Source organism: Muntiacus reevesi, chromosome 3 (genome assembly GCF_963930625.1).
Source record: "Muntiacus reevesi chromosome 3, mMunRee1.1, whole genome shotgun sequence".
NCBI classification, from domain to species: Eukaryota; Metazoa; Chordata; class Mammalia; order Artiodactyla; family Cervidae; genus Muntiacus; species Muntiacus reevesi.
This window is the reverse complement of record NC_089251.1, coordinates 232664364-232689459: the sequence shown is the minus strand read 5'-3', so window position 1 is coordinate 232689459 and position 25096 is coordinate 232664364. Positions and strand designations below refer to the sequence as shown.

General features: G+C 38.5%; 2 protein-coding genes across 3 annotated transcripts in view; one reads left to right on the top strand and one right to left on the bottom strand.

Annotated features, from left to right (window-relative positions):
• The window catches only part of CCDC148 (coiled-coil domain containing 148), a 313368-nt gene that overhangs the window by 282735 nt on the left and 5537 nt on the right, over positions 1-25096 (top strand). The window lies entirely within an intron of this gene.
• The window catches only part of UPP2 (uridine phosphorylase 2), a 37125-nt gene continuing 32498 nt past the window's right edge, over positions 20470-25096 (bottom strand). For both annotated transcript variants that reach the window (XM_065931583.1, XM_065931582.1), the window contains exon 8: positions 20470-21741. In XM_065931583.1, coding sequence (XP_065787655.1) covers positions 21590-21741 — 152 coding nt within the window. In that variant the 3' untranslated portion in view covers positions 20470-21589. The remainder of the gene's footprint in view (positions 21742-25096) is intronic.

Genomic DNA, 25096 nt, shown 5'->3' with positions numbered 1-25096 from the left:
AAACTTAATTGATAAATGTGTGTATTCTGACTACTCCACCGACCTGCTATTTCCTCCTCTCTCTCACTGTCCTTGGGAATCCCTATTCCTGGTGACACAATTTCTTGGTGAAATTAGGCCAGTTAATAACCCTAAACTTCTAAATGTTCAAGTGAAAGGAAGAGTCGCATGTCTCTCACTTTAAATAAAAACTAGGAATGATTAAGCTTATTGAGGAAGGACATGTCAAAAGTCAAGATAGACTGAAAACTAGGTTCCTCGTGCCAAAGTTAGCCAAGTTGTGAACACAAAGGAAAAGTCCTTGAAGGAAATTAAAAGTGCTACTACAGTGAACACATGAATGATAAGAAAGCAAAATAGTGTATTTCTGGTATGGAAGAAGTTTAGTGGCCTGGATAGAAGACCAAATCAGCCATAGCATTCCCTTAAACCAAAGCCTAATCCAGACCATTCATTTATTCTGTGAAGGCTGAGAGAGGTGGGAAAGCTCCTGAAGAACAGTTTTAAGCTAGCAGAGATTGGTTTAGGAGGTTTAAGGAAAAAAGCCCTCTCTGTAACATAAAAGCACAAAGTGAAGCAAATGCTGATGTATAAGCTGCAACAAATTTCCCAGGAGATCTGGCTAAGATAATTAATAAACGTGATGTTACCAAACTGGATCCATTTGCTAGATGTGCAGCAAACCAAATGCTGAGACACTGAGGTTCATAACCAAGAAAGAATTTATTTGCAAGGCAGCCAAGCAAGGAGGTGGAGAACAAGTCTCAGATCCACCTTGGGAGTATTTATAGAATAAGCAGGGTGGTCTCAGGCATGGGAAAGGAGATTGAAGTTATGGAAAATGGTGACGTAATCAGTGTTCTGTGCAGGTACATCTGGGTTATATGATTCTGCATATTCAAAATGGAGACACTTAGTATGATCTGAGGGTAGAGTTTTCTGGCTCTTTGACATCAAAAGACCATTCATTGGGCATCTGAGCAGGCCCAGTTTTAGGGACATAGTCCCATTTATCCTCCAACCAGCTCACACTGGGCAGCAGCTGACTCCAAGTTCCTATAAAGCAACTGAGCTGTATGAAGCTAGGAAGGTATGTTGTTTACAAGAGGAAAAGAGGAAGAAAAAATATTACTGTGAACTTAATCAATGAAGTCAGGTTAAAAGCAAAGAGGTTTTAACAAGCTGATCCTTTGTCTGTTCTTCCCTAATGAAAGTTCAAGAATTTTTGTTAGTTATCAGCTTCTGTTAACACTATGGAGCACAGTTTCAGTGTCTACATTAAATAAGAGATTTTCAATGTAGATGGAATAGCCTTCTATTAGAAGAATATGCTTTCTAGGACTTTCATAGCTAGAGAGAACAAGTCAATGCCTGACTGACTATCTTGTTAGGGACTAATGCAGCTGGTAACTTTAAGCCAATGCTCATTTACCATTTTGAAAACCCTAGAAACCTTGAGTTATGCTCAGTCCACTCTTTATGTACTGTATAAATGGAACGACAAAACCTGGATGTTAGCACAACTGTTTACAATGTGGTTTACTGATTATTTAAGCCCAATTGGTGAGCCTTACTGCTCAGGAAAAAAAAAAAAGATTCCTTTCAAAATATTACTGCTCATAGACAATGTCCCTGGGCACCTAAGAGCTCTGATGCAGATGTACAATGAGATTCATGTTTTCATGCCTGCTAACACAGCATCCATTTTGCAATTCATGGATTTTATGAGATTATAGCTGCCATAGATAGTGATTCCTGTGGTGGATCTGGGCAAAGAAAATTGAAAGTCTGGAAAGGATTCACCATTCTAGATGCCATGAAGAACATTTGTGGTTCATGGAAAGGGATCAAGATACCAACATTAGCAGGAGTTTGGAAGAAGTTGATTTTAATCCTTTTCAATGACTTTGAAGGGTTTAAAGCATTGGTGGAGAAAGTAACTGCAGATGTGGTGGAAATTGCAAGAAGACTTGAGTGGAGCCTGAACATGTATCTGAATCACTGACAAAACTAGCAGATGGTGAGTTGCTTCCTATGAATCAGCACAGAAAGTTGTTTCTTGAGATGGACTCTACTACTGGTAAAGATGCTGTGAAGATTGTTAAATGTTCAGTTGCTCAGTCACGTCCTACTCTTTGGGACTCCATTTACTGCAGCATACCAGACTTCCCTGTCCTTCAGTATCTCCTGGAGTTTGCTCAAACTCATGTCCATTGAGTCAATGATGGCATCCAACCATCTCATCCTCTGTGCCCCCTTCTCCTCCTGCCCTCAATCTTTCCAGCATCTAGGTCTTTTTCAATGAGCTGGCTGTTCCCATGAGCTGGCCAAAGTATTGGAGCTTCAGCTAGAGCATCAGTCTTCCAATGAACATTAAGAGTTGATTTCCTTCAGGATTGACTGGTTTGATCTCCTTGCAGTCCAAGGGACTCTCGAGAGTCTTCTCCAGCACCACAAGTGGAAGCATCAATTCTTCAGCCTTCTTTATGGTCCAACTCTCACATACATGCATGACTACTAGAGAAATCATAGCTTTGACTATACAGACCTTTGTCTATACAGACCTTTGTCAGCAAAGTGATGTCTCTGCTTTTTAATATGCTGTGTAGGTTTGTCATAGGTTTTCTTCCAAAGAGCAAGTGTCTGTCAATTTAATGGCTGCAGTCAACATCCCCAGTGATTTTGGAGCCTGGGAAAATTAAGTCTGTCACTGTTTCCATTGTTTCCCCATCTATTTGCCATGAAGTGATGGGACCAGATGCCATGATCTTTGTTTTTTGAATGTTGAGTTTTAAGCAAGCTTTTTCATTCTCCTCTTTCACTTTCATCAAAAAGACTTTAGTTCCTCTTCACTTTCTGCCATAAGGCTCATGTCATCTGCATATCTGAGGTTACTGATATTTCTCCCAGCAATCTTGATTCCAGCTTGTGATTCATCTACCCCGGCATTTTGCATGATGTACTCTGCATATAAGTTAAATAAGCAGGGTGACAGTCTACAGCTTTGATGTAGTCCTTTCCCAATTTGGAACAGGCCATTGTTCCATGTCCGGTTCTAACTGTTACCTCTTGACCTGCATACAGATTTCTCAGGAGACAGGTAAGAAAGGTAAAGTAAGATGACATTCCCATCTCTTAAGAATTTTCCACAGTTTGTTGTGATCCGCACAGTCAAAGGTTTTAGCATAGTCAATGAAGCAGAAGTAGATGTTTTTCTGGAATTCTCTTGCTTTTTCTATGATCCAACAGATGTTGGCAATTTGATCTTTGGTTTCTCTGACTTTTCTAAATCTAGCTTATATATCTGAAATTTCTCAGTTCAGGTACTGTTGAAGCCTAGCTTGAAGGATTTTGAGGATTCCTTGCTAGCATGTGAAATGAGTGCAATTATGCAGTAGTTTGAACATTCTTTGGCATTGCCCTTCTTTGGAATTGGAATGAAAACTGACCTTTTACAGTCCTGTGGCCACTGCTGAGTTTCCCAAACTTGCTGGCATATTGAGTGAAGCACTTTCACAGCATCATCTCTTAGGATTTGAAATAGCTCAGTTGGAATTCCATCACCTCCACTAGCTTTGTTTGTAGTGATGCTTCCTAAGGTCCACTGACTTTACACTCCAGGATGTCTGGCCCTAGGCGAGTGACTGACTATACCACTGTGGTTGTCTGGGTCCTTAAGACCTTTTTTGTATAGTTCTTCTGTGTATTCTTGCCACTTCTTAGTATCTTCTGCTTCCATTAGATCCATACAATTTCTGTCCTTTACTGTGCCCATCTTTGCATGAAATGTTCCCCTGGTATCTCTAGTTTTCTTGAAGAGATCTCTCTTCCTTCTCATTCTGTTGTTTTCCTCTGTTTCTTTGCATTGTTCACTTAAGAGCACAAAGGATTTAGAATATTACATAAGCTTAGTTAATGAAGCACCAGCAGGGTTTGAACAGATTGGCTTCCACTTTGAAAGAAGTTCTTCTATGAGTAAAATGGTATCAAACAGCGTTGCATGATACAGAGAAATCCTTTGTGAAAGGAAGAGCCCAGTAATGCAAACTTCACTGTCATTTTAAGAAATTGCTACAACAGCCCCAGCCTTTAGCAACCACCACCCTGATCAGTCATCAGCCATCAACATCAAGGCAAGAGCCTTTACTACAAAAAGTTTATGACTCATCAAAGGCTCAGAGGATGTTTAGGATTTTTTAGCAATGAATTATTTTCCAATTAAGGTAAAACATTTTTGAACATGATGATTTTATACACTTAATAGACTACTAAAGTATAATATAAACATAATTTTCATATACACTAGGAAGCCAAAAATTTTGTGTGACTTGCTTTACTGCAATAGTTTCTTTATTGTGGTGCCCTGGAACCAAGCCCACAATATCTCTGAGGTATGCCTGTGGGTTATTATTTTCCAGCTAAATCTGCCAGCTTGTCATTGTCATCATTGCTATCTCCTCCTCATCTTCCTTCTTTTGCCCCTCCACCTCTCCTCCTCTTTCTTTTAAAAATTGAAGCATAATTGACATATAATTAACTTCAGGTGTACAACGTAATGTTTTAATAGTTGTACATATTATTAAATGATCACCACAATAAGTCTAGTTAACACCATTACCATACTTATAGTATCTAGCTGTCAGGACAGGTGATGCAAACATATGTACATGGAACCAGTAGAGCTGCAGCAGGTCTTCAGGGAAGCAGACTCCTAGTGAGGGTTGAGCATCTTTTTTGGCCCTCCCAGAAATTCTAGGAACTATCCAACACCCTTTAGTATTGGATTGGCCAAAAAATTCATTTGAGTTGTTTCACAAGAAATTATAGAAATCCAAAACTAATGAACTTTTGGGGCAACCCAATAAACTTCTTTCCTATCCAACCAGCTTAAGTGGGTTTTGTTGTTTGCTACTATGGATGCTCTGATACATTGTTCTTTTTTCAATGCACCAACCACAAAAGTTACTCTGTTTTCAGTCTCATGCCCTCTGTAGATAGGTGGATAATCCCTCCATCTCCGTAATCTGTCCTTTTAATTATCATTTTCTTTTTCTCCAAAAAGTAGAATGAAGAGAATATTTCTACATTAATTTTTTTTTGCATGTCACATTAATTGCTGAGTGCTATTTTCCACAGCAATATTTTCTACTCTATGAAAGGGCCTACTGAAAATTGCTTTTTCTCTTCTTAAAGAGTTCAGCCCATTTTCCCATATCCAGAGTCCTATGTAGTATTTTTATTTTTAAAATGCATGAAGAAGGTGAGGCTCCTACATCTGGCATATATTTAGTTATTTTTTTTATGGAGACTGCATTTTCTTGGGTTTTATTTTGCCCCCATTAAAACACCTACATCATCTCTTAACTGTGCATAGGACACAGAGGTAAAATATGAAATCATTTTGAAGACAAAATACAGTTTTTAGGAAATCTGGAATAATTGAAGGTCTTCTAAGACCACGAGTGCGTAGAGAAGTTTTGAGGGAAAAATATAGGATACAGACTTTTAAAGCTCTCAGTCAAATCCCAGAAATGATTAAGTTTGATCTAAGGAGAAAAAAAATTCTGAAATTTCTACTTCTGGCATCCGATTGATTTGTTTTGGAAAAATGGTTGTATGTTGGCTGATACATTTGAGGATGAACACTTAGATTATTGCAGAGTGCTGGAGAGGTCCTGGGGGAAAACTTTTCAGGAATTTAGACAATGAACATTTTGAAACACTGAGTGTTTTACTTTGAGACTCAGTGTGGGACTGGATTATAATAACAAAATTCACAAACTCCATGACCGCTTATAGAATCAAGTCTCAATCATTAGGGAGGAATGTAGCATCAAATCTGTCCTGTGCATATTTTTTAAATCTCTAGAAAGATGATTTCCCCTTTCTACAGTAATTCCTGTTTTATTCTGACAAGTGATTGTGTTATTTTTCTTTCCCTCCTCCTAGAGTATCTGAGTCTATTTTTTATACTGCTTAACTTGACTTGTTTATTGAAATTATTTAAATATATGTTCCTAATGTCACTGTAGGCCTTACTAATATTACCAAGTATCTTTTTTTGTCCCTCAGAGAATTCATTTTATAAATGGACATGTGATTGCAGGGAAAGAGTAGTTGCATTATTTTCCTTCTACTTTGCACATTTTCCCAGACATGTCAATATTACTTAGCACCACATATGCTTTAAATTCCTAATATTTATAAACAATTTCAAAAACAATTTGCTTGTATTTCTTTAGACATTTTATAAATATTGTATTAATCTGAAATACTTACCTTCACATATATTTAAAACAAATGTGGGGGGGGGCGGGGAAAGTACTGTTACTATTGAAATGTTATAAGCTTAGTTTGGGAAGATTATTAAAGATATTTATTTTTAAACTTACTAAAATGAAATAAAACTTTACTTGGAAGTAAAAATAATTGACTTGCTGAAGAAAATCCAGTACAGTGCAACATCAAGTTGTCCATGTGGATTACCTGTCCCTATTACCTGGAAAGAAAAGATCCAGATAATGTGTGGAGAATATTTTTTCATCCATGTTTCATATCAATATAACATAGTTATAAATTGACTTAAAAGACTAGCAGAAGTCTCAGAACTTCTTTATTGTTATGTTTCTAGACAATTTACTTTTTTAACCTATGTTTTTCATCCAAATTATGGTTTAATTCAATTCAACAAATATTTATTGAAATTATGGCATAAGATAAAATAGTCTCTGTAACCATTAAAAAAAGAATGAGAATTATGGTGATGGTTGCATAATTCTATGAATATTCTAAAAATCATTGAATTATATAATTTAAGTGAATGAATTACATAGTGTTTGAATTATATCTCAGTAAAGTATTGCAAGAAAAGCAAGGAAAATTACATGAGCTAATGTGAAAAGAGAGCCAAAATGCATTGTATAGGTGAGGGATGGAGAGCAACAACAGAAATTACATATAGAATGATCTCATTTATGTAAAAAGAATAATGCACATTTCTGGAAGGATATGTAAGAAACTGTCAGCAACTGTTTCTTTTGAGTAATTGAAACAGAAAAGTTTGATGGAGTGGTGACTAGGAAAGTAAAACTTTTTCCTCTATACCCTTTTATACTGTTTTAATATTTACCATGAGCCTTTTTACTTTTATAATAATGAATTATTTTTATAGAGTGCTATGTATCAAATGCTGGGGAACCCAGGAGTTCTAGAACCTGCACAAACCATCTGCTGTGACAGACAGCATCTAGTCAGGCTTCAAGGTGAATAGGGGTCAGTCAGTAAATGTTTGTTGTCTCAATAAATGGATGGATGTATGAATGGATGGGCGAACTATATGACTTTGTTTTTGTATGGGATACTCAACCTAGAAATATTTATCTATATCTTCTCTGGATAAGGATAGACATACATGGTAGAGAGATAAAGTTTAAAATCTCTTCTGTTCCTAAAACATTCTCTGAATTTGAGGAGATAGAACATACACAGTAAAAGCAGTAGACATGAGAGAACCTCAGAACAAGACACATCTCACCAGTTTCACTAATGTTTATAATCCAACTCCTTAGCTTCTTGGGACATTGGAACAACTCATGTATTCTCCATTCCTTCTCTAACCTCCTTTTCCATCTTATACACAGAGATAAGAAAGAACTTAGAAATGAAGGGAAAAGGTAAACCAGCTTGGATGGGTCTTAAGGTTTATGTCAAGGAGGAAAGGGAGTTTTATAGTAGACTTACTGCTTGGCATATAAGTTAAAACATGAAACTGGGGTGCCAATACTGAGGACTTCTGTGGAGACTATGACCAAGATCACCCTCAGAAAACCTCTGTGGAGAGATTGAAAATCTGGTCCTGGAGAATTCCAAGGACAGAGGAGCCTAGCGGGCTGCAGTTCATAGGATCATGTAGAGTTGGACATGACTAAAGTGACTTATTAGCATTGCATGCACACAGATAGTATTCACCTTTGCCAGTTATATGACCTCTATTGAAACTACTCAGTTCTGTTGTAATACAAAAGGATCCAGAGACAATATGTAAACAATGGGCCTTGGCTGGGTTCCAATAAAATTTGACAAAAACAGGAGAGGCAATTTTGGCTTCCAGACTGTAGTTTGCTGACCCCTGACCCAGAGCATCCCCTCATTTTGTGTTTGTATTCATCTACTTCTGTGATGTGGGCTTCCTCTTTGCTTTCTCTCTGTCTTAAGAACTTCCCTAATTTCTTATGAGCCTAATATGACATTTTAAAGTGGTGCTTTTAGGAAATGGGGATATTAGGAGGTGATTAGGTCATGAAGGTAGAGCCCAAATGAATGGTATTCATGCCCTTGTAAAAGGGACCCCAGAGAGTTCCTTTGTCTCTCTTGCCATGTGAAGTCTCAGTGAGAAGATGGCCATCTATGAACCAGGAAATAGTTTTTCACCAGACATCAAGTATGCTGGTACAAAACTTGATCTTTTCAGCCTCCAAACCAAGAGAAATACCTTTCTGTTGCTTATAAGTCACCCAGTTTATGGTATTTTTGTTATAGCAGGCCAAATGGACTAAGATAAACATTTGGATAAAGAATGTTTTAGTACAAACTTCAGCTTTGTCTCTTATTAGATCTGTGACCCGAAGCAAGTCACTTAACTTCTCTGTGCCCCAGTTTTCTCACCTATAAAATGATAAAATCATAATACCTCATAACGCAATGGAGAAGGCAATGGCAACCCACTCCAGTACTCTTGCCTGGAAAATCCCATGGACAGAGGAACCTGGTAGGCTGCAGTCCATGGGGTCGCTAGGAGTTGGATACGACTGAGTGATTTCACTTTCAATTTTCACTTTCATGCATTGGAGAAGGAAATGGCAACCCACTCCAGTATTCTTGCCTGGAGAGTCCCAGGAATAGGGGAGCCTGGTGGGCTGCCATCTATGGGGTCGCACAGAGTCGGACACGACTGAAGCGACTTAGCAGCAGCAGCAGCAGCAGCATAATGCAATATAACAGTGTTGTTGTGAGGATTAAATGAATATTTGCAAAGCATTTAGAAAAGTGGTCAGTGCTGTGCTATTATTATTATCATCAACAAAATCATTCGAAACAGTCTTGACTTTTCATTTTTCATTTCTGTGTTTTAATTATGCCTATTATAGCTTTAATAATTTTAAAGATATTGTCCTTGGCAGTCACTTTCTATATCTCATCAAGTAACTCAAATTCTTGAATGTAATTTTCCTGTATTTTATGACCTTTGACTTTGCTTCACACAAAAATTGTTACTTATTGTGTGACTTTTTATCATGAGCTCATATTCAATGAGGATGAATGTTTTCTGAGAATCCCCTGCCACCTAGCTGGGTCTATGTTCTCCCACACTGATTTGCATTTACTAATGCCAGAGACTTCTCTGTTCCATAATCTAATTTTCTGTTTATATTTTGAAATAGGGTTTCCTTGAATGCAATATAAATTTAAACTCCAAGCCTGAGTAAGGATCAAGAATAAATTTTGGATCTCTCAAGGAATTACATGTTTTTCCCTACTGGTTGCCTAGACAGAGACAGACTATATTCACTAGGATCTCCTGTTCAGGTTGACAGATTTTTTTCTCTTGAAGCTTAGCCCCAACACCTCACTCAAAATGTGTCTACATGAACTTTAAGCCCAAGCCTCCAGGTTATTAGGTATCTTCTCAGGTCACTACTCTGGCTTTAAGTTTCTTCCTTTTTATTAGCATGTTTTGATTCTCTTCCAGAAATGTTTCATGTAGGTTTTGTAGGTATGTCCAGTTCTTGAGGATATGTAAGCTCTTCATCTCTTAGAAACCCCAGTAGACTTGCTTCTCACAACATTATTTCACAACTGTCTTCCTTCCTTGTCTCCCTTCCTTCTTAATATTTCATTTTTCATCTTATTATCTTTCCCCATTTCATATCAGTTTCTTTCCTTCACCAGTAGCATATTTCAATCCTAGAGACTCTCATATGTATTATGACAACCTGAAAAGATAAATAACCTTATTAAATGGTCTCCTACCATCATTGAGACACCAAAGCATTTGAGTCAAAGGGAATGCATATTGGGTTGATGCAGGCAATTTTCATTTTAAAATCACTGGCTTTCATCTGGTAGGAATATTTCTTGATGTTACTCTTCTCGTCTCTCTTCTGAGTATTTTAGATTTCATCATTCTTTCTGACAGTTATTGATGTGTTAGTATTCTCCTACTCCATTCCTGACTCTGATAACCTGTGCTTTGAAAAATAACCTTGGTTGATTACACTATTTTGAGGAAGAATGCTCTAACTGGCTGATCCGAAGATTCAGGCCTCCTTAGCAAATATATTCCTATATCGAAGATGAGAACACTAAACAAAATAGTCTGTCTACTGGTAACCATCACCATACCTAGTCCCGGCCCTGACTTCTCACTCACCAGGCAAGTTTCTCAGAGCCACATGACTCCTCCTGTAGAACAGAGAAGCCCATATATATTGATAGGTTGTCAACCAGCAGACCATATAGTATAAACTTTCTTTCCAAAAATTAGTAAGTTAGAATTTGTTGTTATCCAAACCACAATGCAGACCTCAATGAACTTTCACTTTTTTGTTATAGTCAAATGTACCTACTATAACATTTACCATTTTAACCTTTTCTGAGCATAGAAATCAGTGGCATTAGGTGCATTCACATTATTGTGCAACGGTCACCACTGCTGTATCCACCTCCAGAACTGTTTTACCACCCCAAACTGAAACTCTGTACCCAGTACAGGGTTCCCCTCAGTCTCTCATAACCGTCTTTGCACTTGACTGTTCTAGGTACAATGCTTGTCCTTTCATGTCTGCCTTATTTCACTTAGCGTCATGTCCTCAAGGTTCGTTCATGTTGCAGCATGTGACAGGACTTCATTGAGCCTTTACTTTTTATTTTAATTGGAGGATAATCGCTTTACAATGCTGTGTTAGTTTCTGTTGTACAACAGCGCGAATAAGCTATATGTACACAAATATTCCCTCCCTGTTGAGCCTCCCTCCCACCATCACCCCCATCCCACCACTCTAGGTCATTACAGAGCACCAGCTTCCTACTAGCTATCTGTTTTATGCATGGTGGTGTATATATGTCAATGCTACTCTCTCAATTCATCCCACCCTCTCCTTCCCCACTGTGCCCTCAAGTCTGATCTCTGTGTCTGTGGCTCTGTTCCTATATTCACCTGTTTACCGGGCAGAAATAGAGATGCAGACTGATGAACCTACTTTTATTTTCTAATTTTATTTAGTCGTTTTTTTTGGTTTACTCTTAAAATCTTTTTAAAAATTTTTATACAGTTTTTAAAAGTTTCTTTCCATTTGCAGTTATTACAAAATACTGGCTATATTCCCCATGTTGTACGATACATCCTTGAGCCTGTCTTACACTCAACAGTTTACACCTCCCAATGTCCCACCCTTAGATTGCGCACATACCTCCACCCCTCTGTAGCCACTAGTTTGCTTTCTCTATCTGTGAGTCAGGTCTTTACTTTACATATATCCTTTGAGGGAAAGAAGATTTTTTATTAGCCACAAAGCCATGGGAAGTTTTATCTAAATGGCTACTGAGATCACTGCTGACATCCCTCACTCATCAGCCCTTTAAATGCCATTCTCTCCCACAACTAATGCTCTGGCTCTGTCATGTTTGAACTTTCCTTAGCCTTTTAGCAAGAGAAAGATTTTGGAAACACATCATTTTCACATGAGAAGGGAATTTTTATTCTGAAATATGTATGCTATTTAACTTATTAGGTGAAAATTTGAAGGCACTGACCTTCACAAGTAGGGGAGCTGCCTAGTCTAACAAAAAAATAATGTCTTTGGCAGCCCTAACTTATCTTTAAGGGCTTCCCAGGGGCCTCAGTGGGTAAAGAATCTGCCTGCAATACAGGAGATGCAAGAGACGTGGATTTAATCCCTGGGTGGGAAAGATCCCCTGAGTAGGAAATGGCAACCCACTCCAGTATTCTTGCCTAGAGCATTCCATGGACAGAGGAGCCTGGCGGACCATCTTTACAGAGGAGTTTATCTTTACTCCATCTCTGCCCGCCAGTCCTGCAGTGTAGGAATGTTGTGGGAGGGAGTTAGTCACATCTCGGTCACCTCCACCTGCTGCAGTTTTTTTGTTATTTCTAATTATTTCCACTTTACTCCCCCTTCTTTTTATCCTGACAGACTACCGATCAGTTCTGCTCTATGTGCTTCAGTCACTTCCCTTTGCCTGGGAATAAGATCCAATCTCCTTACCCCGACTTCTGGGGTCCCACATAATAGAACCCCAAGCTACATTTCCAGATCCAACCAAACAGGATTCTTCACTATTCTTGTATATGTCCTATATTTTCCTCCTTTGTTTTATTTCATGTTTTTTTCCTCTGATAACAAAAGCCTCCTTAGAGTCCTTTCAGAATTATGGCCCTGAAATAAAGCTCATCTCAAATATCTACCTTGTCCAAGAAACCCTTTCAAATTTTTCCACCTCTATACCATCATTTTCTTGATAACTCCTTGCATGCAAGGTAAGTTGCTTCAGTCATGTTGGACTTTGTGTGACCCTACGCACTGGAGCCTGCCAGGCTCCTCTGTCCATGGAATTCTCCAGGCAGAAACACTGGAGTGGGTTGCTGTGCCCTCCTCCAGGGAATCTTCCTGACCTAGGGATTGAACCCACATCTCTTATCTACAACCCACATCTCTTATCTACCTGCAATGGCAGGTAGATTCTTCACCACTAGCACCACCTGGGAAGTCCAATAACCCCTTAGAACACTCTTATTTCCACCTCTCTTTTCGAGTCTATCCAATTATCTCTGAATTGTAGTTATTCACACTTTTGTTTTAGTGCCTCAAACTTAGTAGAATGTCTGTCCGTTGTCTAAAGGAGGTGACTGTGTCTTGCTCTCCCACAACACCTAGAAGTGTGATTTGTGCATAGTAGGTCCTTTATATTTGTTCTGTCATTTGCATGCTAGCCAATGGCATTACAACCTTAAATCAATCATGGAACCAGCTCCAGAACAGGTGCAACCTCTGAAGTCCAAGGGGAGAAAGGAGAGGAGGGGACCAGGCAGTGGAGGAGACAGATCTGGCTAGTGGGATTGGTGTCCGTTACTGATTATTTACCCAGAGTAAGTGGGACATGGGTAACATTTATTTGCCACATCAGTGGTTTTTGTTGGTTACAATGTTAGGAGAAAATACAAATGCAACTGTCCGTAAACTCAGATGAAAAAGTAAACTCATATGAAAGTAAAAAGAAGAAACCAGACTTTTAAAGATCTATACTTCCTTTTCTAACAGAGGAGGGGTCAAAATCAGATTACTCAAATGATTTCTGTAACTCTGGAATTCACCCAGTGCTTCACAATGTTAATGACTAAGCTACTGTAGAGAGTAACAGATTTTCTAAGAAACTTTGGAAATTTAGAAAATAAATGGACATGATCTTAAATTACTACCTTTTGGAGGGTAATTTTTTACAAACCTGTACAAACTAGATGATACTGGTTTCTAGATTGTTTACCTGATGATTTTTTAAACTATACTTATAAAAATAATGTTTAAATAACATTTAAAATTTCAGGGGAAAAAGTGATTTAATGGTGAGCTTTTGTTCTCAAGTGAAAATTGCTCAGTTTTTAGAAAAATAAGCTGATTCTATATTGAGTAACACTTATTCAGAAGGGTTGAAAAAGCAAACACGAAATGAGGAAAACCCTTAAGAAGTAAATAATGAAGCAGGTTGCAAATTATAAGTATCTTCAATTATTCATCTTAGGAGATACTGGATGGTAGACCCACTGACCAAAATTATAGGATTATTAAGAGATAGAGAAAGTCCAGGTGGACTGATGAATTAAATGGTTGTATAGTTTATTTTTTTAAGGGTTAAAGAGAGACCCTAATAACTAAGGGTTGAGTTTGCTTAAGTTTTAATCCTGAGATGAAGATTGTAGATCAAATCCCAAAAACACCTACTCGTGGTATAGACAGACATCTAGAGGCAACAGGATCTGGAGAGGAGCAGTGTGGCTTTATGAAGCTCGGTGTGCCAGACAATTTTAATTTCCTTCCATGACAGGATGACGAAACATGTAGCTTGGAGGCACGCAATAGAAGCCATCTATCTATCTTTTACTCAAGCTTTCAATTCTATCATACACGGGATGCCCAGCAGCCAGCTAAGAAAATGTAAGTTGAACATTCTGTTTTTCAAGCTACAAATCCTGGAGAGTTCCAGGAGAATTTTAAATACAAGTATACAGTCTTGAATAGAAGGTTATATATTTTTTAAAGTACTCTACCAGTTAAGAAGAAATATACTAACTTCTGTTTTGCAGTAAAAAAAAAAAAAAAAAAATTAGAAAGATCTGCATATAGAATGACTTTAGTTTCTTATATTTTTCCAAATGGTTCTGGGTCCCCAGATGTATCTTGGAGGCTGTATTAATGGGCCCCAGCAGGAACCAGATGGCACAATTAAACTAGGGAACTGAGAGAATTTACTGAACTGTTTACCAAAGGGTGAGCAGGATTTAGGGAACAGCAAAGGTGGTGTAGCCGGAACAGCTGTTACCAGCAGTGAAGTGAGGTGTCTGGAAGGGAGCGATAACCTGAACATCAAGGACAGTATTCTAACCAGGGTCACCCAGAAGGACTGTGGCCTGTGGCAGGGCATGCGGGTATCCTGCCATGACAGATTGAGGAAGGTGTGCAAACCCATGAATTAGATGCAAACTCAGAGTTACATGTATGCATATGCCTTTTTCTGTGGAGTTGGTCCATAGATTGCTATCAACGGCCTCCTAAATGAATCCAAATGTTAAGAGTTATGTTTTTAAAAGAAGGATATAAAATTTAAGCTCACTTTGTTGTATTTCTGAAGGTGATAGCTTTTAGTCCTTGTTAAGTACCTACGTAGTGCAGAGCACTTACTAACATTCTGTAACTATTCTATAACTGTATAAAAATAAGACAGGAAAAGTTAATGAGTATATTTTGGACCAGAGATTGAGTTTTACTAAGATTGCCTTGTGTGTCAGTTGTCTGGTGTGTTTGGCAGTGAAATGTGGAGCGGAGGAGCTGAACTGGTTGGTAATGATCTCACATTGAAAATTACACTGAATAATATACACATGTTATTCTGAAAGGTTGGTCAGGGGATAATATTCAGGCAAAATTAAGTTGACAGGCAGTCAGCTGTGTATTTGCATTAACTGATCAATTGATCGTGGTTGTTTTTGTTTGTTTGTTTATGGGGTTATGTATATACATATATATATGTATGCACATGTAATTCATATATATGATATGTATCTTAGCTGTGGGTGCCATAACAGAATACCAAGGACTGAGTGATTAAATAAATATAACAGAAGTTTATTTTCTCATAGTTCTGGAAGCTAGGAGTTCCAGATCAAGATTTCAGCTGATTCCATATCAGTTGGAGCTCTCTTCCTGGCTTGCAGATGGCCACCTTCTCACTGCATCCTCACATGGACCTTTCTCAGTACATATGTACAGAGAGAGAAAGACAGTGAACTCTCTGGTGTCCCTTCTGATTAGGACACTAATTCTATCAGATCAGGGTCCCATCCTGTGACCTCAATGAACCTAATTCCTTATAGGCCCCATTTCCAAACATAGCCACAGTATAGGGTGAGAGCTGCAATGTAAGATTTTCCAGGCATGAATACCCGAGTGGGTTGCCATTTCCTTCTCCAGGGGATCTTCCCGACCCAAGGATCAAACCCAGGTCTCCTGCATTGTAGGTAAACGCTTTACCATCTGAGCTATCAGGGAAGCCCAAGAATTAGGTGAGGGGAAAACAAAAATTGAATCGATAGCAATATATATAGAGAGAGATATAAAATATGTATAATTAATCCACTTTTATTATGTGTTAGGCACTGTGCACATTGCTGGGGATATAAAATGGTTAATATACTGTTTCTTTTTTCTGTGAGAATGCTAAAAAACTACTCTTTTAGCAAATTTCAAGTATACAATACAACGCTAAACTATAGTCACCATACTGCATATCAGATCCTCAAAACTTATTCATCTTATGACTAGAAATTTGTACCCTTTGACCACTTAGACCAACATCTCCCCTTTTCCTGCTCCAACTCTTGATAACCACCATTCTATTCTCTGTTTCTATGAATCTGATTTTTTGGGGGGATTCTACATATAAGCAATACCATACAGTATATGTCTTTCTCTGTCTGGTTTATTTTATTGGTATAATACCCTCCAGTTTCATCCATGTTGTTACAAATGGCAGGATTCCTCTTCTTTTTATGGCTAAATAATATTCCATTGTGTATATATATGTATATATTACACACATATATATATAACACATTTTCTTTGTCCATTCATCAGTCAACAGACACACATACTGTTGCCATAGGTTGGCTAATGCATATAACTATGTGAGGTGATGGATATATTAAATAACTTGATTGTGGTAATCATTTCAGAATGTATGTATCATAAATCATCATATTGTACACTTGAAAATATTAGGAAAAAAGGATACTGTTCATGTTGAGGAATAAGAATCAAGTAAAAGAGCTTGATCTGTATATAACTCTTCCAATGAAGTCATCATCAAAAGGCTTCTAGAAGTTCATCTGGAGGAGCGCCTCCTAGATCCACAGACTATTCATTCTTTTATTTATTTATTTATATTAGTTGGAGGCTAATTACTTTACAATATTCTAGTGGTTTTTGTCATACATTGACATGAATCAGCCATGGATTTACATGTATTCCCCATCCCGATCCCCCCTCCCACCTCCCTCTCCACCCGATCCCTCTGGGTCTTCCCAGTGAACCAGGCCCGAGCACTTGTCTCATGCATCCAGCATGGGCTGGTGATCTGTTTCACCCTAGATAATATACATGTTTTGATGCTGTTCTCTCAAAACATCCCACCCTCGCCTTCTTCCACAGAGTCCAAAATTCTGTTCTGTACATCTGTGTCTCTTTTTCTGTTTTGCATATAGAGTTATCATTACCATCTTTCTAAATTCCATATATATGCATTAGTATACTGTATTGGTCTTTATCTTTCTTACTTCACTCTGTATGATGGACTCCAGTTTCATCCATCTCATTAGAACTGATTCAAATGAATTCTTTTTAACGGCTGAGTAATATTCCTTGGTGTATATGTACCACAGCTTCCTTATCCATTCGTCTGCTGATGGGCATCTAGGTTGCTTCCATGTCCTGGCTATTATAAACAGTGCTGCGATGAACATTGGGGTACACGTGTCTCTTTCAGATCTGGTTTCCTCGGTGTGTATGCCCAGGAGTGGGATTGCTGGGTCATATGGCAGTTCTATTTCCAGTTTTTTAAGAAATCTCCACACTGTTCTCCATAGCGGCTGTACTAGTTTGCATTCCCACCAACAGTGTAAGAGGGTTCCCTTTTCTCCACACCCTCTCCAGCATTTATTGCTTGTAGACTTTTGGATAGCAGCCATCCTGACTGGCGTGTAATAGTACCTCATTGTGGTTTTGATTTGCATTTCTCTGATAATGAGTGATGTTGAGCATCTTTTCATGTGTTCGTTAGCCATCTGTATGTCTTCTTTGGAGAAATGTCTGTTTAGTTCTTTGGCTCATTTTTTGATTGGGTCATTTATTTTTCTGGAATTGAGCTGCAGGGGTTGCTTGTATATTTTTGAGATTAATCCTTTGTCTGTTGCTTCGTTTGCTATTATTTTCTCCCAATCTGAGGGCTGTCTTTTCACCTTGCTTATAGTTTCCTTTGTTGTGCAAAAACTCTTAAGTTTAATTAGGTCCCATTTGTTTATTTTTGCTTTTATTTCCAATATTCTGGGAGGTGGGTCATAGAGGATCCTGCTGTGATTTATGTCGGAGAGTGTTTTGCCTATGTTCTTCTCTAGGAGTTTTATAGTCTCTGGTCTTACATTTAGATCTTTAATCCATTTTGAGTTTATTTTTGTGTATGGTGTTAGAAAGTGTTCTAGTTTCATTCTTTTACAAGTGGTTGACCAGTTTTCCCAGCACAACTTGTTAAAGAGGTTGTCTTTTTTCTACTGTATATTCTTGCCTGCTTTGTCAAAGATAAGGTGTCCATAGGTGCGTGGCTTTATCTCTGGGCTTTCTATTCTGTTCCATTGATCTATATTTCTGTCTTTGTGCCAGTACCATGCTGTCCTGATGGCTGTGGCTTTGTAGTAGAGCCTGAAGTCAGGCAGGTTGATTCCTCCAGTTCCATTCTTGTTTCTCAGGATTGCTTTGGCTATTCGAGGTGTTTTGTATTTCCATACAAATTGTGAAATTATTTGTTCTAGATCTGTGAAAAATACCATTGGTAGCTTGATAGGGATTGCATTGAATCTATAGATTGCTTTGGGTGGTATAGCCATTTTGACAATATTGATTCTTCCAACCCATGAACACGATATATCATTCTTTTCAATCAGTGTCTTTTGACCCAGGCTGCACATAATCAGGGGAAATTATTAAAATAGGGCTTCCCAATCCCAGTCTGAGAGACTCCCATTTAGCTGGTTTGAGGTGGGGCCCCGGTGTTTTTTGAAGGCTTTTCCGATAGCCCAACATACACCTGTGTTGAGAGCCACCTGGAGTAAAGGCATTGAGATACACACCTCTCACCCTCCCTGCCTCCCTCACTCATCACTACACTACACTCTAGCCTCTTAGAATCATGACTAGTTGTTCTTCTCCTGATGATTAGTTCACATTTTATCTTAGAGGCGTGGTAAATTTTTTTCTCTTTATGAAGCAACTGCTGGGCAACCCAGAGCCAATTCAGGACCTACTGTCTGCCACCACATGGGCTATATGCAGTGCACTGTGGTATTAGCTTCAGAATTTGTGTCAGCGGTGGCTCTTCCCTTCCCTTTTTCTTTTTTTCCCCCCACTTATGTCTAGTTTATACTATCTTGATGTACTTAAATTTATCCTTATAAATTGTCTCTTATTCTTCTGGGGGAAAAGGAGAGATTTGGATTTATAACAAATGAATGAACAAAGTAAAAAATACTAAAATTGCATGGAAACACCCATAAATAGAAATAATCAGAGGAATTTTTGCAAGTCTAAATGTTTCTTGAACTGACTTCTAGAGGGCAAGACTGAATGAGTGTGCAGAAGGTGAGGTTAGGAGTGAGGTGAAGAGGTGGTTCCTAAACTTAGGGCAGGCATAGGTGAGTAGTGGCTGAATGCCTGCAGTGGATAACACTCCATGGCAGTCAAAGGGTAGAAAGGAAACAGGAGCCTCCCAAATGAAGCTGGGCATCCATTACCCAAGTTCACGTAAAAGCATAAGTGTTCTCAAAACAGCATATAAATGAGAACACATTGATATCTAAGGAACTAGGTATGATGAATCGAGGGGGAATTAAGCTTGGAGATCTTCCTAAAGAGGGTGAATTTGGGGTTTGATTTTAACGGAGGGGAAAGTCACGTGCTACAGGAGAAAACAAGAAGTTCTAGACATCACCACAACTCTACACTGATGATGCAGAGAACTCTCCACCTCACAAAGTGGGATGTGATGGGAGGAAGCCAGGGAGAGCTGAGCTGACAAGGGACTGAATAAGGAGAGGATGGGTTTTGCAAAGATTAGAGGCATTTTAGTGAGAGTTTGTAAGGGAAATGTTTGAAGAGAATACATTCTTCACTTAAATGAAGCACCTAGAATGAGATAGGCACTTTTTGGGTGCTTGGGATACAGCAGTGAATAAGACAAATGTAGTGTTTGTCCTCATGAATCTTATAGTCTAAACACATTAAAGACCCAAATCTCAACACAATTGCAAGCTGTCATGAATACTTTAAAGAAGCTGTGGAGGGTGCTGTGGGAAGCTATGGGTGAAGCTGGGAGGAATCTGGTTTGAGGACAGGGAAGGCTTTTCACTGGAGCACAGGTTGGAAAAATGTCTTAGAATCAATTAATAGGCATGTGATTGATTGGATGTAGGAATAAAGGAGGCAGAATCATCAAAAAGGTTTCCGAGGTTTCTGGCATGTGTGCACACGTGCACACACCCCACACAGGAGCTGAGAGGAGGATTAACTGTGAGTATTTAATTCTCTCTCTCTGTCTACCCCATAACCTCTTCTTCTCTCAATAAAAAGGAAAATAAGATTTTCCAGGAACAGACAGATAAAAGTTCAAACTGAAGGCTTATGGAGAACACTCTGAAGTACTTTCCACTTTGTCTGAAAAAAAAAAAAAAAAAGAAACACAATGAAAACCCCACTAATAACTACAATGTCATTCTACCTTACTTTTAGTTCTAACGATGGTATTTAATGGTCAATTATTGGGACGGCTTTAAAAACACTCCAAGCATAACTGTTACCAAAAATGTTTCCAGACTGATGTTCCTCTCTGGGGATTGTTTATTGTCATTGATTACAGTAGGCAAAAAATATCATGGTTGGGATTAAACTTTATTTGAGCCACAACAATATAAATATATGTATACAACATTATATACTATTCAAGATTGTAAGCCATCCTCCACCCATCCTCCATCCATGCCTCCCAACTCCTAAGTGTATCATCTTTAGAAGAACTGCCCCCTCCAAGCAGCATCAATTCATACAAAGCATGGTGTACCCTCCAAGTGGCACCATGTCTGCCAGAGGATCAAACTGAATAGGCGGGGCAGGGTGCAGGCAAGTCCACTTCAAAGTCACACAAAAGGATGACTTTAACATCTTGAACTCAAGTCTAAATTCAGCTGTTATTATTCCTCAGCCTATGAGGTTAATATTGAAATGAAATTTTAAAAATACAGCCCGTTTGAAATGCATTTCCTTAAAAGAAAAAATTGTTAGAAAATAGTTTAATCGTGTGTGATTTGGGAAGAAAAATGAAGATCTTTCTTTACATTTCCAAAGGTTTTCATCTGAAAATCAATGTGTGATCTAGAGTTTTTACAGCTTGTGATAAAATCACAAACATGGGCAAACCTCAGCCTCTAATCCTATTCTGTGGTGCACTAAAATCCTGCAGGGGGAAAAAAAACGAAGTATGGTCCTATTTCCCTATGCGAAGCTTTTTCATAGAGACCTACATTACACTGACACTTTTTTCTGTAAATATTTTGAATGTGCATGATCAATTTCTGTCACTTGTCCAACACCTAGAAGTGCCTGACAACATCCTAACATGAATTTCTGGATTGGTTTCAGAAGCAGAGTGACGGATAACTGTATCTACAAGTGGTTGATCTATTTTGATGTGAACTTAATTAATGCTGCATATGAAACTCCAAATGTCACAATACAGTTTTACAATTTTAATTATTAGACTGATTTAGCTAACTCATTCTAAAATGAAATTTGAACTTAATTTATTGTAAGTTATTAAATTCTTTTCAACAAATTCATGTTTAAGAGAAAAGGTTTTATAAAATCATTCAATTATGATTTTACCATGTGAATGATAACTATATAAAAATGCCACAAATAATATATGACTTCAACAGCATGACTGGAACTAGGAATTTGCAGAGAAGGATTGAGCTGCCCACCTATGATGTCTGGTCAAGTAATCCAAGCCGCTGTTTAATGAACTTGGAGATTAGGAGCTGAGGCCGTTTCTGGTACTCCACGAGAACATCATGGGGAGAGTTGATCTGGTCACATTCAAGTCTGTTGAGAAGTGTCACACAGACCACAGCAGCTGGAAAAGTAAACAAGACCATTACTGAGCAAATGGGTTTATCTTTCTTACAGAAACGTTACCCGGACACTTTCCACGTCCCCGGCACACGGGCTGTGTCTTATTTTCCCTATTGTGTGAACGCAACCCACTGAACCCACTAGACTTCTATATTATAATTCAGGTTTCTGTGGACTCCCATCAAACACTCTATCTAAATAGATTAATTGAAACAGTTGTCAGTACTCTCCCTTCTCCTTTCCCCTACAACTGGGTAGATGAAGGCTCAGAAAAGCTTTGTATTCAAGACAAGAACAAGGAAGGATCTTTGCCGTTCAAGACACACAAACTTCCAGCTTTCTATCCCATGTCCAGTTCTTAGAGCAGGCTTTTCTTTCTTGAGGATATAACTAGAGAGCTAGCCATTTTTCCTGAGATGACATTTTACTCCTTGATCCAGTGTGCCTGCTGGAAAGGGAAGTAACCAGAGAAGAGATATGAACAGCCTTAAAGGCAAGACCTGACCCTTTTGAAATTTGAGAAAAAAGTGAAACAATATGCTTAAACATAAGAATCAGTTCAGTGAAGGAGCACATTTATTAGCATTTAGTTTCTAAAGAATGATGACAAAATCTTGTGATAGTTGCAAAACTAAGGGGAAAGAACAAGCATCTTTCTTTTTTAATAAATGAAAGTTTCACTTTTGATAAGTCACCATAAAGGCAACATCTTTGGTTTTTTCCATCAATAACTCGAGAGAAACACTGAGTACCCTACAAATTTTTTATTGCCAGTTTCACATGAAATATTTGATTTCAAGGAATATGGTTACATACACTGAAATCAGTGACAATCACTTTAAATTGATAGCAGTATCATAATCTCTATGTTCATCTGCATTATTTAAAGAAGGATTTCAGTGGATCTGAGATTAGATGTAGCTACCTTCACAAGCTTTGAGGTCATGAAGATAAATTTGGGTATGAATGTAATATTTATTTCTTTGACTTCTCTGCTATCTCAGACTTCTGGATTTCAGAAGGAAAAATGGACTGTAACTATAATAGGTGCTATCTTTTTTGTTTGGTTTAGTTCTTGCTAGATGCTGGGTATTTACGATACCGTTTAGACCTAATTGCTGTTCCATAAGTTAACTTTTATTCTTAGCCTCTTTTGACAAATGATGAAATGAGGAATTAGAGAGGTCAAAAGGCCCAGGAGGACACAGCTAGTAAATAGCCAATCAACTCCCCACTTCGTAGACTGCTGAGAAGACTCCTTTTCCTCCCATCCCTCCTCTACTGAGCTGGCACATGGCAAACCATAAGGCAGACCTGTCCTGACCTACCAGTCAAACTGACTCTCCTGTTCAGTGAACTGTGACAAGCAGTGAAAATATCCAACTGAAACTGAGGCAAATATTTCCTCACCTAGGATCCTATTTATTCAAAAATCATCCGGTTGTAAAGCAACTTGGCCCAACAGGTAAACAAGCAAACGGAAGGGCTAGAAACTTCCTCAGCTTTTCAAGTTAATGATCAGCTAGTCTGTGAAGGCTGACATGAGCTGGTGGTAGCAGAGAAAAGATGAAAGTCCTTCTCTAATCCTTCACTTGGCAGAGGGATAAAAGGAAACTCGTGCTTGTCAAGGAGCAAGAGGTGACTTTACTAAACATCTTCTCCAGGGATTTCATGGGTTGTGCCAAAGAGGAACAAGTACAGGTCACCGTGATCTCAGTGGTTTTCTTGACACTGGCAGACCAATTACCAAGCAGCTTGTAACAATCTTGTCATCTAAAATTACAATTTCCACAAGCAATTAAAAGGGACTAACTTACCCAAAACAATTTTTCAGAATTAAGCCTGACAGTTTTGCCACCATAATCCTTTTATTGGGCAGGGAGGATGGCTCCTGTGGAGGGACATTTAGTTACCTAGCTGTCACCAAGGAGGTTGTCAGCTAAGTGACCTCAGGCTGCAGTGGGATGGGAACACACCAGTGTCAACATGGAGCTCAGTCCACTCAGAGCTGCACCAGGAACTCCCAGTGATTCTCAACTCTTTGATCCTTAATTTTTTTTTTTTGGGGGGGGGGGTCCTTTGCAAATCTGATAAAAGCTGTAACAGGAACCTCTCTTCAAAAAAAATACACATGTGCATATACACATAAAATATTGGGTTGGTCAAAATGTTCATTCAGATTTTCCCATGTATTACAGGAAAACCTGAACAAACATTTTGACCAATCTAGTATTTGTGTATTGGAGCAGGAAATGGCCACCCACTCCAGTACTCTTGCCTGGAGAATCCCGTAGACAGAGGAGCCTGGTGGGCTGCTGTCCATGGGGTCGCACAGAGTCAGACATGACTGAAGTGACTTAGCATGCATGCATGCATTGGAGAAGGAAATGGCAACCCACTCCAGTATTCTTGCCGGGAGAATCCCAGGGACAGGGGAGCCTGGTGGGCTGCCATCTATAGGGTCGCACAAAGTCAGACACGACTGAAGCGACTTAGCAGCAGCAGCAGCAGACTTAACAGAATTAGGAGTGAGGAGTAAAAAAAGACAGTTAAGCTGTATTTTATAAAAAAAAAAAAAAACCAATTATCAGTTAAATTATTTGCACACTGATATTTGAGAACTATTGCGTTAAAGACTTTAAATTTTATCCCTAATTAAATCACATGAAAACAAATGTTCATACCTGCCCCCTAACACTTTAGATTCCCAAAGAAATGCTGGATTAGAACCAAGATTTAATATTAACTTCTATCAAAAATTGTTCCATATCTTTTATGAAAGTGTTACTAAAGACACTGTCAATGTAATACAGTTGATCACTTACATTTAGCATTTGAATAAATTTTTATGACAAACCTCAAATGCTTTCTTTTACAAGATAATGAATGCTGTATTACTCAAAGAGTCTTCATTTTCAACTTGCTTCTAGGAAACTCAAACTACTCATATTTAGTCTTGCCCTTCTAGGTAACTCTTTGCTATTGAGAACATCCATTCACTCCCTTAACTACATGCTTCTTATTCTGTTTACTTTTGCTTAAATTATTTATACATTCATCTTTTATTGAAAGCTGCTGCTCATACCTTTTCAAAAAATGGGGAAAGTATAGGTAATCTGTCAATAGATAAATGTGTTACTCTTTTACACCTTATGGAGTAGTGTAGAAAGTGGGAGCAAAGAGGCAGGAGATATCAGGGCTAGTCCATCATCGTTTTGATCTAGCTGTGCTTCCTTTGACAGGTCACTTTTTACTCTCTGAGTCTTATTCTCTGAGAATGGAGCAGGTTGGACCTCAAAGGTCTCGCCCAAGCCCATCCCCTCAGCATCTGTGTCTCACACTATCTTGGTGTGAGG